We start from the raw sequence: 17,199 nt of genomic DNA, 5'->3' as shown, positions 1-17,199 counted from the left end.
ATATTTTAATATTACCACTTTTTATTTAATGAAAATCTAACAAAAGGGAAACTATTCAACAAATGAAAATTAATGAATGCAACAATGTAAAAATAATGTAACAAGGACTATAGGCCAGCTATGGAGAAGATTATATATATACAAAACATGTTTTCCTTGACATTGTTGGATGATCATTTGGGTGAATTCCAAATATGGCTGTTTCTGTTAAAAAACAGAACTGTGAGATTAACAGGAGGTGATGTTTATGGAAAAAAAAGATTAAAGAAATGTGATTACCAAGAGAAGCACGGTTATGTTATTACCAAGTCTCCACATATCTTATGAATCCTGAGGGATTCTCTGTACCTGCTTCACTGCATTTAATATTAGTTTGTGATGCTGACTTTCTCTAGCAATAAATAAGTGCAATAATAGTAAATCTCCCTAAATGAAATCCTTAATGCCGAATCAGATGTCATGGGGAGCTGACTTCACATTGTAGCTTTGCTTTTACGTTTTCTAGAAGCTGGTGAAGTTCCTTCCTTGAGCAGCTACCTTATACAACCAATCACAAGGACAATCACGAGAAGCAGCTGCAAAGAATCAAATATTGTACAGCATATGTACTATAGTATATTATTGTTTGCCACATCTGTTATTGGAAGTGACAAGACATTACTTATGGAAACTGTAGCTTAAGAGTACAGTGCTTGTGTTCTATGTAGCATTTTGACTGGCCTGGCTGTAGTTTAATGTAGCAATTAACAGCAGAGCAACATACACATGGGGGAATACTGTATGTGCACTTCAGAACACCTTCAGAATATGTAGACTGAGCAGAAATAATTATTTTCTGTTTATGTGTATATTTGGATTTACGTTTCTTTCACTTCTTAAGTGCTGTTTGAGTAAGTGTGCTTTTTCTAGGAATGGGTATTAGGGAGATTGTCATGGATTATTGGACTGCCTTTAGCACAACCAGCCTGTCACATTTAAGCATATCATTTTTTGAATCCCTTTTCTGTTATAAAATTAGAATGGAGCTGTCAAGTTGTTATTTGGTTATGAATGCCAGTGGTAGATGCAATCAATTCCTCTTTACTTAAATTGTTAACCCATGCTCCTTCTGATTTACTAAAGAATCTCTACCTCTATCTTAACGTTTTGAATTAATAATGATATTCCTGAGATGTACAATATATAATATAATGTATGTTCTATAGAATCCCACAGGTGGTAGGTTTTCCTTTTTTTCTTCTGTTCTCAGGTTCTTTGTCTATTATTACTATAGTAGTAGTAACCTAATAGTAGAAAATAGCAAAAAAGTTGGACTTCTTAAAAATATTGCACTCAAATTATCCTTGCTTGGCTGACTAGATCTAATAGGATGGAAGACACAGTAGCTAGAATCTGACTGATTAGACAGTGGTTAGCTTATTCTTTTCAGCATGTGATCTCAGTGATTCAGAGTAATTGCAATATATGTGAATAATAGAAATAGGTTTGAAGAAAAACGTAACCATAGATACTCTGTATGGATGACTCAGTGATAATTAAAACAGGAACACCTGGCATTCATATTTCTCCACTTCTATATAAATGTGACTGTGTGATTGTAGAGATGCTACTGTATCTGCACTCACAATCTGTCCTTGATTCTTGATATTTTATATAAATAAGAATTTTTACCCTTTCAGCTTTTATGCAGATAATGCTCTGAATGGATATTCAAAAGCTTTTCATATTCTGTAGAATGTGATCTGTCATATTGGAAAGTGGAATATAATGCAGATAGTCTTAAAAATGAATAACACTACAATACAGCCTATTTAAAAGATTAAACCACTTTACACTTGCACTGCCCATTAATCTTGTTTACTGTACTGTATATACTTCAATATTCTCTGTGTCAGCATTGTAGAAGACAGAAAAAATAAAAAAAAGCATGACTACAGGTTTGTAGGTGTAAAGCTGTGATTTATTTATTTACAAAGTAACCCAAAATCACAAACTGTAGAATTCATATTAATATATTAAATCATATTTACTCTTCCCACTAAGTAGTTGAGGTGTGTTAGTCACTGGTTCTAAGATTTAAACTGCAATGTCATGCTAAATGACATGACTTTCTGTTCATCACAATTAACAACTTTAACTATTTTATATTCCATTGAATTATGTACTGTATATAGAAACAAAGAACAACTAAACAAAACAACTGAAGAATCTGCAATTGAATCCTATCCTGTGGATTTTGAACAATGCATGGGACTGGCTCACACATCTTTTTTGATGATGTAAGTAATGAGGGCAGTTTCAGAATGATTTTTTAAAATTACAGAAACATTTCAGTATGTAGAAGAAGATGCTTCCATACTTGTTCTACAATACTTCATCATATAGCATGACAATGATTCAAAACATATTGTATACTGTAGCCAATGCAACCAAGGACTGACAAGTCAAACTCCAGATTTGAAACCAACTGAGCTTGAGTTTTACATGTTGAAGAAATAATTCAAGTTAATGCATCCCAAGAAATGGCAAGAACTCAAATTATCTATAGTAAAGTATCTTAAATGATTCCACAGTCTGATGAGTTACATGGGTCACAGACTTTATGCTACTTCAAAGTATTTGATATGCAATCAAATACTGACTTTTACACTGAAATCGACTTAATGTAAAAATGACCCAATGCAAATGGAGATGTGAAGTCACTGGGTTGAAATTAAAGTATGTTTTTATTCTGATATGATCATTTCTATCCAAAGAATGACCAAAAATAATATATACAGTATTCTATTATATTACACTTATCATTCACACCAATCTCATGATTAGAAACACAAATTGCTTGAAAAGCAATGAAAAACAACAATAATACATTTTACATTGCTCTTCCAATGATTTTGGAGGGCATTGTATAGACTGATCATTCTCTTCCCTGTATAAAGATAGTATTTTTTTTTCACTCACAAAGGCTACAGACAACCTGCAGAGGATCTGCTCTAACGTTTTTTTCCTAATGGTTTAAATTTGGCATACTGCAACCTAAACATCACTCTGGCGGGTCTTCAACAAGTCATGCTAGAGCACGACTGCATGTAGTGCAGGTATACACTCAGCTTTCTACCTATCAAGAGATTTCACAGTTTCTAAAATAGATGATCTCTTTGTGAATCAGTGTCCTTCTTTCTCCCGAAGAACCATCCAGGAACAAATACTCTTTTCTAAGAAAAGCAGAGGTTGCACGAAATAACAAGCATTGAGCATATGAAGCAAGCTGACTTTTGTCTGTGAATATTATGCACATTTCAGCTTCCAGCAAGGAAGAAATTTTGTCAGTGTTGGCTATATTCCTCTTTAAATTGTCTTCTTTGTAATGTCACCTTCATATGAGCATTTTCAATGTCTAAAAATAAATGGAGGGAAGACTGCATTAGAAAATGTATGTACCTGTATTTCATTAATCTCCTTTGAGAATATTGTCTGATGTGTGTAAGTTAATGGGCAGTAAGGAACTGAAAAATTACCTTCTTTAGAAAACTATCCTCACAGTGCGTATTATTAAAGTTAATTGCTTTCACCATTTCTTTAACTGTCAGGAATGCATCCACTGGTGCTTTTGATGCTACAGCAATTGGGGAAGTAGTTATTTTTAGAAAGCTATGCTGTAGCAGTCTTACTTTCCCCCCACTGTCCATATTTGTAAAGGAATGTGATCTATTTTGAATACAAATATGCAGCCTGTCTAATAAAACGTTTTAAAATGAAATGGCAATGAGGGGAAAAAAAACTTTCCAGGAATAAGGCATCTGAGAATCCTGCACAAAACCACTTTTTTAAATAAATGTTGCCATTTTTAGTATGAGACTGCACTTTGTTATTCTGCATATGTTATTAATTGATAGGTTCTGGTTAATACAGTAAATCATGTTCTTTGTGCTATGTAAGCTCTTTTTTCTGACTGAGTTAAAGCCTTTAAATGCAGATGATCACATTTTTCAATGGTTTCAGTTCAAATGAGCAAAACCATTGTAGATGTGTGTTTTGAACTGAACTTTTTTAGCTGAATGTTGGGTACATACTGTACCAAGATTTTTTAAACAAAATACAGAAGCTGTATACTGAATACTTTCTGGAAATTAATGTACTGAGTACTTAGCATCTGTGCTAAAATTCACTATAGATTTAAACTTTAAATCTCATATTTTGTCTTTAAATGTGTAAATGATTCACTATAACGTGTGTATTGTAGGCCTGCACCACATTTAAAGTCACTATATACACTGTGGACCTTTGAAGAATGTTGATGCAAGACATGATACTGGATATCACCAGCACTTTACGTTGTTGCTGTGATCTTAATGCTCATGCATGGTAATGTAGCTGTACTCTGGCAGGTGTGACACAAGTTACATAAGAATATAAGGTTACAAGCACAAAGAGGCCATTCAGCTCATCTATCCCAATTTGGTAGTTAGTAGCTAATTAATCAAAACAACTCATCCAGCCATTTCTTGAAAGAAGCCAGAATACTAGCTTCAACAACATGGTTTGTTCCAAAGCCAACATCCCTTTCGCCTCCTGATCTTGGTTTTAAATGCACTCCCACATAGTTTCGTGTCCACTAGCTTGTATTTCATGGTTTATTCTGAAGAGGTCCACTGTTTTTGACTGATGTCAATGTCTTTGAGAATCTTGAATACAGGATCACGTCCCCTGGTAGTATTCTCTTTTCAGCACTGAAAAAGTTTCTTCAGCCTGTCAGAGTATCAGGGCATTACCTTGAGCACAAAAAAAAAGAGGATTCTTTAGTTCATTTAGTATCTTCTGGTCATGAGGAATAAACACATCTACTGTACTGCTCACAACAGACCAGAAACTGGTCTACACTTTTTGTATCAAACCCATTGCATACTGAGTTATGTGGTCACTTCATAATGTAAACATTGTTTGTTCAAACTGAGTTTGAAAAGAAGATTGTGTAGAGGGTTGCTTCCTTTACTCCATACAAGACACATGGTGTCGCAAGGTGTCCCCAAGTAACAGTTTCTCAAATGTGACAGGTTATACAAAATAATGAACACATTTATTTTCCTTCTTCAAGGCTAGGCTCAAATATGACTTCTGTAGCTTTGTCATAGTCAGTATTTTAGGCTTGCTCACTGGGGGTTCAGGCCCAGAAATCTGTGAAGCTGCTTTGTGAAAATGTCCCTTGTAAAAAGCGCTATACAAATAAAACTGAATTGAATTATTTTAAGGCCAAAGACTGGTTTCAAACAACACCTAAAGCAGATGATTCCTTTACATAAGTCTTTGGGTATTTATTGACTTTTAGAATATCTCACACAGCACGATAAAACATTTAAGTCAAAATGTTTTTAGAAATATATTCATTAAAATGTTTGTGAATTTTACCTTGGAAGCTGCAGTCTCCCCGGTGAACTGTTCTGTGGTGTTACTGGATACTGGGTGAAATTACACACATAAGAAAACAAAACTGACTAAAAATCCACTTGGCTTTTTTATTTTGTAACTTGATTTATTGTTTTTATTGAATGAAGCTACAATGCTTATTTTCACAAACAGAAAGGCTTTATATTCAAGTTCATTCTCACGTTTATACCAGGGTACCTAATTAAAAAAACAGTTATGAAACCAAAACATCGACACATTCCATATAGCACGTATATCAATAAAAGGATCCAATTAGCACTTGTGATAACCAGGGGGACTCAGGTAACTCCTTGAACCAGAGTTTGGTAACATTGCTTTAAATGCATCAAGGTATTATATGAAGTGTTTTTACTAGCATGTACTGTAATGTAGCTTTTGACAACCTGTGATGTTCCAATGGCGTTAACTGTGTAAATGCTAGTTGCGTTCTAGAATTTTATATCTTCGAAGTAGTTTTATGTGATAACAATATGCATTATAACCTATGTATTTTTTTATGCCTGTGGCAGTTTGTATACATACAAATTACATTTAAATACATTCCTAGATTCTTATCACAGAGTGCTTGAAGTATACGGTGTTAAAATGTACAGTATAGAACCAATTAAATAAAAAGCTCCAAAATTCAATTAGGATGCAATTAACAGCCTGCAGGATGCAAGAAGGCAGCCGACCCAGATTAAATCCAAACTTTGGCTCATCTGCCAATTCCAAGTTCCAAATTCAGTCCTTGTTAGTTCCTTTCTGGTTTCTACCACAGTGAAACTGCCTTCAAGTGTCGGATATACAGTACAATACACTGCAACATTCGTTAGAATTTTCCTCACCGGGTTGATGTTTTGATGTAACCTCATCACTGGCAAAGGCATTTCTGAGTGATGTCCTTCACATTTGATAATTCTCTAATATCTTCCATACTGTATATTAAAATAATAGGCCAGTGTCAATAAACATTTAATTATAAACCTCAGCCGGGGAGGCAGTTCCAATGCTTGTAACGACATCTGCTGAGATGGTATAGTGAATTTCTACACCTGCTAGGGAGAAAAAAAAAATCACACATGCTGTTTTGTGCTGTTATACATAATGCAGTGGCCATCAACCCTGCGCAGAAACATGCTCTGCCTGCGTGTATGTGAGTTAGTGTGTCAGAGAGTGGGGGTGGCTGGGGGACAGTAGCTGGTGGCTTTTAGAATCGACCAGGGGGTGTGCCGTGGAATTCAAAACTTGCCTGAGTAAATGTGTTCCGCTCCCCCTCACCCCCCCATCTTCGGCATTGCCACGGGAGGGCTCTTTCATCTTGAAAGAGCCCCTGGCTTCGGATGAGCAGCTCGTCACGGAGGAGATGTGCGTCAATGTTTGAGGCACGCCTGACGTGAGCTGCCTGGTGAGCGAGGAAGGTGACAAGGGAGCCCAGGCAGCGTAAGGATACCAATTAGGCTTCATTACTCTCCCTGTCTGTTGCTATCAAGCCCTTTTCTTTCCAGTTTCTTCAGAGCTACTACTGAAAGCTGACTTGTTGTGAACTATGTCATTTTTTTCCATATAATTTTGCTTTGTTTGACTGTTTGCCGGTTGACATGTTTATTTTGCTTACAAAAGTGAGACGCTTCTGAAATGCAGAGGCACGCAAGCAGTGAAAACAGAGTTACTGGAATTACGCGGAATGCACATGTAGCAATGAAAAATGAAATGCAGTATGGTTTTTCTTAGCTTAAATGTACATCACAATGCTAGCTGGGGGTTTGTAGGGAAAAGAAACACTGAAGCAAAGGAGATTTCCTTTAGATTTTAAAATATCTGTTATTCAACAAAACATTTTCAGCAAACACTTGTTTAAAGTCCCTTATGGTTTGTAGACCTTTCAGATAGTACATTTGCAGGACAACTATTGTGTACTGTATTTTGGATTTGATTGGAAACACATTCGCAACAATGTATAAGCTTCTTTTGTTTTCCTTTCACAGCCTTTCACAGAAATCACTAGGGGATTTAATTTTAGGAGTGAAAGCTGCATCTTTGAGGAAAAACAGTAAAGCAAACAGATTGTTTTCTGATACCTGCAGCTGATAGCTGTCATGACAAGGGTTCAGTACAGTTTATCTTATTTTGATTTACTGTTTCCCAGTTCCATCCTCAGGGGAGCAGTAATGTTCTCAAGGTATTTTATTCAGTCACAGGACATGTGAATGTTTTGTTTGCCTCATGACCCAGGTAGGAGACAGCAAAATGTATATTTGAAGTAAATCTGGACTCATACCTGTCAAGTTATGGGTTCAAGAACCTGCTGCAAACCCTTCTTTTGTGCCCTAGAGCAAGGTCCTTTACTCACGTTGCTCCTGCCTGCACAGCTGGGAGTGGGTACCAGCATAACTGGGGGCATTGTCTTTAAATACTCTGTTCAGTTACAGTCCCACAATGAGCACTTACCTGATAAGTCCAGTGATCTAGTGTTGAATGAAAATACTAGAGCACAAAGCTTAAGTTTACCACTTGTCTAGTTTGACCCTTTTAAACAACCCCTATGTAATGGTGCAGAATAGATCAAAACGTGTTCTAGAACTGGAGTTGGGAAAGTAACATGTTATGCCTTCTATTACTACTTTTAAGTGCAATCTAAAGTGATTTTTAATAAACCACAGGCAAAAATATAATTGAGTCATTGTAAATCTCCCAAAAAGACTATGAAAATCTGTTCAACGATTTTACTAAGTTTCTGACTCCTTTGGTGATGTAAATGATGTTGGGTGCATTATCAGATTCATAGTATATCCAAGCTCTATATGAAATTATAAATAATGTTGGCAAGTCCCCTGATGTTGCCAAAATGCTTTTGTTATTTTTCACAGCAGATTTAACTTTTCAGAAAGCTGGCACTGTACCCCCCATAGTGCAAGAGTAGTATAACATATACTGTAGATATTGCACACACTGTGTAAACAACATATATTGTATACAGAAGGTATACAGTGTCTTTAAATAAGAAATTGTGTAAGCTTACTACTTTTCCGGACTCATACTGTACCTAGCTTGTGTGAATTGTTTTTTACTGGTAGCTCTGCTTCAATTGTAGTATTTCTAAATGTATGTACTGTACATGCAGTACATCCATCCATTTTCTAACTGCTTTATCCAAAAGAGGGTCATGGGAGAGCAGAAACCTCTTCCAGTAAGCAGCAAGCACAAAGCAGAATACACTCTGGACGAGATGCTACTCCATCGCAGGGCAGACACACAGTCATACACACACTCACACCAGTCTTTGGACTGTGGGAGAAAAGGCCACATGACTGTGAGGAAAACATACAGTACAAACCCTATGCAAAAAGCACCTCAGCTCTGAAATTGAACCTGGGGCCCAACACTGAGAGGCAGAAATGTTAACTACTGTTTCATTGTGCCACCTGAAATATATGCTGTAAAAGCTTAATTACTGCACTGCTACCATATTTAATTGTCACATAGATTTATTTTATTGTTGTTTCCTTTATGCTGTTCCAAATAGCAAGTCAGTTACAATTGAAGGCAAGTGTTGAATTTGTTTGAATATGTTCCGGTTTTGACAAGGTTTTGAGTCTAAGAAAACAGAACATATTCAAATAAATTTTTGACCTCAAACAAATTAACAACATATTAATTTAACAAAGTATTTACTTAATCAAGGTTTTACTGTATCATTCAATGTGCAATTGCATAGAAACAATGCCAAAAATATTTCTTTGTACGTTATATCTATTCATATATACTGTATATATTATATATTAAAAAAACAACGAATTGTAGTCACCTGACTGAATATCGACTAATCCAATTTGGGCAGTTACAGTACAAGAGAAGATTTTTTTTTCTTCAAGATGCCAATCACAATAAGTGAAAATCCAGCAGAGAGAAAACAAGGCAAAAAATAATAAGAGTGACTGTAGAATATGGAAATTCAGTATTGAACGGTTGTGTAAAGTCAGACCTCAGGCTAAAGGGATTTATTTTTCATATCTTACTGTGGGTTTATAGTGGGTACTGCACTAACTCATGATAACGGAGGCAAGAATTATGAATCTTATTTTCTCACTGAGCTGTGTGTAAATGTGAGAATGGAGATGATAAGCAGACACTTATTCATTTGCTCATTAGTTCTAGTCTTGTATTCTATAGCAGCAGTATTAATCCAAGAGACAAATGGAACTCGTTTGATCTGAACTGTATTGGAATAGTGTTTTTTGTTCTCAATGATTTGGAAATTGTACTTTTCTTTTGACATTCAAATTTTAAACTTCTAGAAGAGTCAATCTAATCCAACATTAATATGAAGAAAAAACATAATGAATACATACAGTACAGTACTATATGGCATCAATTCTATTGATTCATAAATAAAATCAATCTAAGAAGAAATTTGCTTCTGTCTTCTGTGTATCTGGTGGTACTGTATATAACTCTTACTATAAAGATGATTCACTTTCATTATGTTGAAATAAAATGTACTTTGCTTTGTTTTTTTTGCAGGAAAAGTTTGAGGCTCTCTTCCAAGCCTATGACGACCATGTCACATTCCAGTTGTTTAAAAGCTTCAGACGTGTGCGGATCAACTTCAGTAACCCAAAAGCAGCAGCCAGTGCCAGGATAGAGTTACATGAAACACAGTTCAGAGGAAAGAAACTAAAGCTCTACTTTGCTCAGGTGAGGTGGCTTTAGAAGAAATAAGAAATTGCAGATTGCAGTATACGTACATTTTAATGAGAGTTATTCATGGTCTCCCTGTGTTCATCTTTGATCTTTTTTTTACCTGTTGTAAATCTCACATTAGTCATCCACTTGCCAAGATGAGAATATTTGTACTGTACATCCAAATAATAAGAAGATGTGTATGGAGTTACTGTACATCAGTGATGCATATAGTGTAATATGTCTTGAAGGCAGGTCTGTGACAGTAGTTAGAATCTGGGGTTCAGCCTCATATACAGTACTATATTATCGCAAATCGATGGGATTGATGCCTCTCTGAGAAATACTGAGAAATGAGAACAGGAGAGACTCTGCAAATGAGGTTCTGGGAGGTGAAGCAGAATAGGAGGTTTGTGTAATACTTTCAAGCAGTTTGTGTAATACTTTCAAGTTTCAAGCAGGTGTGTCTAGGGGCAGTGTCTGTCTCTTATTGTTATTTGATCATGATGGAAAAGAACACTGAACACTTGAGTTTGTCTTTGGCTATCTGTGACAACGTTGTGTTGTTGGAAATGAGCTTTATTGGATTTTTGTTTTTTGCTTTTCGTTCATTAGACACCCAGGAGCAGAAATCTGTTTGAAAAGGTATTTTTTGGAATGGTTAGGTTGGAGAAACAGGTAAATGGGAGTTCTCTAGACTTTGTCTTAAAGATGTGCTTGATGTTATTATTATATGCTGAGTGAGGTTTTGTCATCGGGGTTCCAAAGCAGAGAGGTTTACTCATCAGGGCCAAGAGAAGCAGGTATAGGGTGAATCAGATAAAGATAGGCACTTGAACAGTATGTAATTGTACAGTATATATATGTAAATCACAAATGTAGGGATGATGTTTAAATTCCTAACTAGAGTAGTCTAAAGTAGTCCTAAAATATATTGGAACAAGTAATAGGTTTATTCCATGCTGAATAAGCCTATGGAATAAACCTATTACTTGTTTCTTTGCAGCCTACGCATGCTGATGCAGCTACCCACCTGAACTAAAATATATTGTTTTTTTTTTTGTTGAAAGCACAACTGATATCTGTGTATCACCTATGCATTATTCCTTTGTCCTTTAGCTAACTAAAAGACAGTATTAAAAAGAGGCAGTATGAGTAACAAACTGCGATTACTAGAGAGGAGGGAGTCTGTATTTCCACCAGGTGTCATGATGCTGAAGTAATATGAGGCCATTGCTTATTAGATGAATGGAATATACTGTAGGTGCGGTTCCGCTTTTGAGACGCCAGTCTTGAAATAAATAAAATAAAGTGCCCAAGGGAGCAGAGTTGCAAGAAAAGTAGTGGATAAAAGATTGTCAAGTGTCTCATTCAGTTGCAGGAAGATGTGAATTTACAATGGTCTCCGACAAACAGACCTGTCTAACACAATGCAGGTTGATGAAAAAGCCTCTCTGTTCCTCAGATGCAGAATCCAGGCTCGGATGGAGACAACCTGCACCTGGCACCACCTCAGCCCTCCAAACAGTTCCTCATCTCCCCCCCAGCCTCACCCCCTGTGGGATGGCAGCAGATTGACGATGCTACACCTGTCATCAACTACGACTTGCTTTACGCAGTTGCGAAACTAGGACCTGGTGAGTGCTCTTTGATGTAAAAAAACACAAACATCTTCCTCTCTGCAGTGACATACTCCACTTAAATCCCCAGGGTAACGTGGCAGTCCTGCTCTGACTTCCAGATCAGTTAAGGCAGTTAAGGAATATGCTTCCATCAAGCATCATAAATGCAAAATGCAAAAACAGAGCTCCAGAGGGTTTCTAAAAGCTGTTGTGAAGCTGTTGTGTAGTGAGTAAAGAGTGAGTAATTTCAAATAGTAAAACCTGATTGTACATTTTTGTACAGCTATACAGTGAAGAATTCTTTTGATCATGTGCTTAATCTCTGTCAAGGTAACAAAGCACTCTTCTTTTACTGAATAAAATCCATGAGTTAATTATGTACTCTAAATAATACATATTTCATGATTTTTTATATGTAGATATTTATATGTTCAGCTAGGAAACGTCCCTGGTATTTGGAATTCAAAGAAAGTCAAATAAATATTAAATGTACATTTTCTAAAATTTAGTAACTTTCTAAAAAGTAGTAACAAAACTACACAATATTTTTAGGTTTTACTATGTTCAGGTTTAATGTGTACTGTTAAGCTACCTGTTTTCAGTTTAAATCTTAACCAAAAGGCTGAACCTCTGTAGTATGGTTTTAAATATCCATGCTGTGTTTCTGTTTCACCTTTGCAGTTTTTGCCAACATTCCATCCATAAAAATGTTCAGTGTGAACATTTGTGTTTTGATTAAAAATATTCACTTTAACCAAATGTGTATACAATTTCTGTATACAATTTAAATCTGAGCATAAATAAATATCATTTATAATTCAACAGAATGGATCATTTCAAGGGAGAGAAAACTTTAGGCATTTTATGTGTTATAATTTATAATGGTTCTATATTTCAAAAGCAAGCATATGCAATGCAATAATATAACAATGTGTATGAATACAATTTACTATATACAGTACAGTATAAGAAAATGTATCCAGGTGGCACATTTAATGTATCCAAGTTTTGGTTTTGATCATGATGAACTCAATGTAGGGTGGGTTTTTGGATTGGTTCCCCAGTGTGTTGTCATTTACCCTGTACTGTATACTGTACAGGCAATGCTTAGGCATGTTTATTGTAGGATACATCCAGCATTGATGAAGGTACGTTTTTTCACATTGGGGGTACATTTCAGAAATGCTGTAGATGCCAGTTTGTGAACATACATTTACATTTCATGGTTCATGATTGCAAAATCATCTTGGACTAGGATGAAATTATGTACTGTATATCCAATAACTACTATTGCTGATGTAGTTCATGTCACCTGTCCATTCTGACTGCTTCATCCAATAGAAGGTTATGGTAGGTACACTCTGGACAAGAAGCCAGTGCATCACAGAAAACACACAGACACATACCCACACTCACATGAGGGCAAGCTTCCCCAAAACCAGTCAACCTACCAGCATGTCTTTGGAAGAAACCAGAGCACCTGAAGAAAACCCACATGAACCCAGGGAGAATATACAGACTCCATACAGATAGCAATCCAGGTCCAGGATTGAACACAGGACCCCAAAGCTGCAGGTCAGCAATGCCATCATGTGTTGCATAACGCTTGAATAAGCAACAGGGTTATGCTTCTGTAAAACTGCTATCTTGACGTGGTAATATTGTGTAGATTTGTTATGTATTCTAAGGACTTTAAAAGTTGGGATTATGTTTTCCTTCTGTACTCTATTGTCTGTATTCTGCTGTTTGGTGTCCATTTTCTTAGAGGTCCTTCTGTTTTTATCTACATGGGCAAGTCCTCTGCAGTCTAGATATTTTATCATCTTCTTTCTGTATCCATGGTGACACAGTATTGTTACCCAAATCTGAAGTTGTGATTCAGATGGAGTAGTGTTTCCGTTCTTTTGTTTTTCTTTTGTGTTCATTGATGTTCTTGGCAAGTTTGCTTTTGTACCTTGGAGTAATCATTTGTAGTTAACCTCTGTGTGCGGAGCTGCATTTCATTAGGGTTCCCATAAAAAAGCCAAAATGGTCATCTATGAAAGGTTGTTCCAATTTAATTTAGGACTGTGAAAAGTTCCAAGGAGATTTTCAATACATTTTATGAGATGCAGAGAACAAAATTATGTTAAAGAAGATCTCAAAAGGAAATCCTGTTTTTTATTGGACTATGTATCTTTATAAAGGTTGTCAGCAAAAGGTTGAAGATACCATAGAAACAGTACTTACTTGCAACTGGAAGTTACTGTAACCCTAGGCTAGGGAGAAGTGCTGTATCAGCAGCAATCTTATTTATAAAGTAGGTCAACCTTTGTTCTATTTTAGGTTTTTAAAGTCACTACTCTGTAAATTTACATGCCATTTTTAAAAGCATGAATGGTGTCATTGTTCTCTTTCAAGATTATGAAGGTAGCCAGAAAATGACAAAGAGAACACAGATTAACAGCATTATACTTATTACACTAATGTATAATACTTATTACATGAACTACTGTGTGATGAGTCTGCTACGGACAATTCTTTTTTTAATTTGACTGAAGTTACAGTATTAAAGCCAAATGTAAAAATTGATAAACAAAGCATTACTGTATGTCATAGACATAATATAACTGCAACAGGATCCTTCACTAAACTGTACGAAGGTTCAAGGCTCATACAACCTATTACATTTACAATTATCAGGTATTTTTGTGTGTTAGGTTTGGACCTTAATACAGTATATGAGTATGCAGAGGCATGCTTGTGGAAGCTTGAATAGGTGGTCCCATTACCTACATACAGTATAAATCAGTGGTGATGAGCTTTTAAGGCAGTTACACTGAGGAAGCTGCAGATGTGCTTATTATGTAGATTTTTTCCTCTGTGTCTCTTGAGTATGGCTGAAACCAGTTCCAAATGATGAGCATTAAGGTGTAATTTTTAAAATGCCTACTTGGGTTATATTGCTTAGCTTCTTGTATTGTATGTTGGTGAGATATGCCTTAGAGCTTAGGAAATAAAAAATACTAAATTGGTGTCTGCTTTTGTTAATGAAGCAAAATCTGTGTTGTAGGCTTAAACCACACACCTTTATATAATCAACAATAAAAATACGGTAGCAAAGGAAAGTAAGTTTCTTTATTCTATCCCATAAATATGTACAGTATACCAAATGCCACTGCAAATTGACAGAATTTTTTTTTTCAACATATTTCTTTAAATGAACTGTGCAGTTCTATTTTGTATTCTTTTAAATTTGTGCTCTTGTTTCTGCCTGGTCATTGTTTGGTAAATAGGATAGGCGTGTCTGAGAAGGAATCTAAATTGTCTGATTATGTTCCAGGGCCCACTCCATCTGGTACCCTGGCAAGTGAGATATTTTCACATTAAAGCAGTTGTTTCAGATTTTGGCCATCTTGCTTGCTTTAGCACATCAATGTCTAATTGATCATTCCATGACTGGCTAGCTAAATAAATAAATCACAATTTGGCAATGGAATATAAAGAATTTTTAATTTCTCTCTCTTCAGGATACTGTTTCAAAACGTCACGTTTCCAGTCAATTAGGGATCTCACTGAGAACAGTATTGAATGTCTTATATAATTTCTTATTCCATTTTTTAGTTCTGCTTAGAAGGATCATTTTAAGATTATGTAATATAATAAGCTGAATTATGAAACCATATTTGGCGTTCCATGCTTCATCATTAACACAGTAAGCTTAAAGGCACCCTACTGAAACACAGATTACTGTAGCACACAAATATAATATATATTTTAAATTCTGATTTGATTCACATTAGTTATTAAAGTTGACCATATGACCATAATGTTTCCATACAGCAGAATGTACTGCTCAGTTCTCAGTCAAGTATGTGTTGAGGTTGCAAAAATAATTAGGCTGAGTTTAGTATTTATGGTTGGTTCACACAGGAGAAGATTAATTTAAAAGAATCAGCAGTAGTTTTTGCAGACTACAATAGCTTTGCACAAAGCTGTACTTTGCAATTACATTTCTGATCGTAGAGTTCCATGTTATAATACCTTTCATTGCAAATTTCACTATCCTTCAGTGTCTTATTTTCAAATCTGAGTTTTTGTTGCAAGTATATTTTGTTTTATTTATTAGTGATCAGATTCTCAATATATAAAAACAATATGTTTTCGATTGTTTATGTCTATGTGTTGTGTTCCACTCATCCAAGATATTTAAATCTAGAAACAGTAAAATGAATATCTTGTAATATTTTAAAAATGGGTAAAAATATATTTTACCATGTATTTTGAACAGTTTTCAGGCACATTGGTTAATTAAATCTAACAATGTTATAATATATTTGATTTATTTTATAATATCATTCAGTTTTCTCCAAATGTCTGCAAATAAAGTATACCTAGTTTATTTTAAAATGCACTTCACATATTTTGGAGTGTAATGCTTGATTTATGCCAATGTAAACATGTTAAAAAGCCAGTATCTTATGAATCAGAAATATGTTTAATACAAATAAAACACATCATGAGCAGAATATTTAACTATTTTGAAGTCCACACCATTTTTTATGGACAGCATGATTTTTTATTTCTGGTTAAATGCTGAATCCAACTTACAAGAGGATTAGGTTCCTTACATCGACCTTTATAGATCAAGATGCTGATATCGGTGATATTCAAGGCACATTCAAAGAAGGCTCAGAATTGTTCCCTGCTTTACCTGAATGCTTCCTTCCAGATGTAGGGAAATAGCATCTTGAAATAATGATGAGTAATACTACAACAGTCTTTTCACACGTTTCAAATTTAACATCCAGTGCCATCAATCGATTGTTCAATGAATATTTCATAATTGAGCAATGCTGTGCAGCACCAGTATCCTATTTTTATCGGGATGAGTAATCCTTCACTGGTCAATTGGCTGTGCTGTGCGTAACTCTTTAGGAACTCATACTGCATAATTCCATCTGGTTAGAACATCATCATAATCTGTAGTTTATCCTGTATTTGCAATCCGATTTCTGAGTCACTAGCAATGAACTCTGCTGCTTGTTGTACAGTGAACTGCACGAAGCTCATATCAGTACCGTAATCATCAGTTTTAGATGGTTGCATTAGTGTTTTATTTTTAAAGCATTGCGTAACTACGAGCTCAGACTCAAGCTAATATTTTTTTTCACTCAATCATTTCTGTTTTCATGGTGTGTCCTGCTGTTTGTTATGATCTGTCCTCCAAACACATTTAATCTGAAGTGGGAGATCAGAAATAGATACAGTATGCAGTCCAATATCTGGGCCAATCACAAGATAAGCTTATGAAAAATGACCAGTATCAAGATTAACATGTCTGACCTAAACCAACTTTCAGTTTAAGTGAAAAATAAAGGAAATGAGTTTACAGTATTTCATCAATTTAGAAGATGGCATAAAAAGAGTTATATATAAATGAGTTATGTATTTTTGTGTCTGCATGTACTACTACTGATAGTGGAACAAA

At 35.4% G+C, this 17,199-nt stretch overlaps 1 protein-coding gene across 2 annotated transcripts in view; it reads left to right on the top strand.

Annotated features, from left to right (window-relative positions):
• Positions 1-17,199, top strand: part of rcan2 (regulator of calcineurin 2) — a 95,759-nt gene that overhangs the window by 66,633 nt on the left and 11,927 nt on the right. For both annotated transcript variants that reach the window (XM_015345602.2, XM_006625679.3), the window contains 2 exons: positions 9,949-10,122; positions 11,573-11,744. In XM_015345602.2, the coding sequence (XP_015201088.1) occupies positions 9,949-10,122; positions 11,573-11,744 (346 nt within the window). The remainder of the gene's footprint in view (positions 1-9,948; positions 10,123-11,572; positions 11,745-17,199) is intronic.

This window comes from Lepisosteus oculatus, chromosome 2, assembly GCF_040954835.1.
Source record: "Lepisosteus oculatus isolate fLepOcu1 chromosome 2, fLepOcu1.hap2, whole genome shotgun sequence".
Lineage (NCBI taxonomy): Eukaryota > Metazoa > Chordata > Actinopteri > Semionotiformes > Lepisosteidae > Lepisosteus > Lepisosteus oculatus.
The sequence above is the reverse complement of the archived record's forward strand: the minus strand, read 5'-3'. Positions and strand labels throughout refer to the sequence as shown.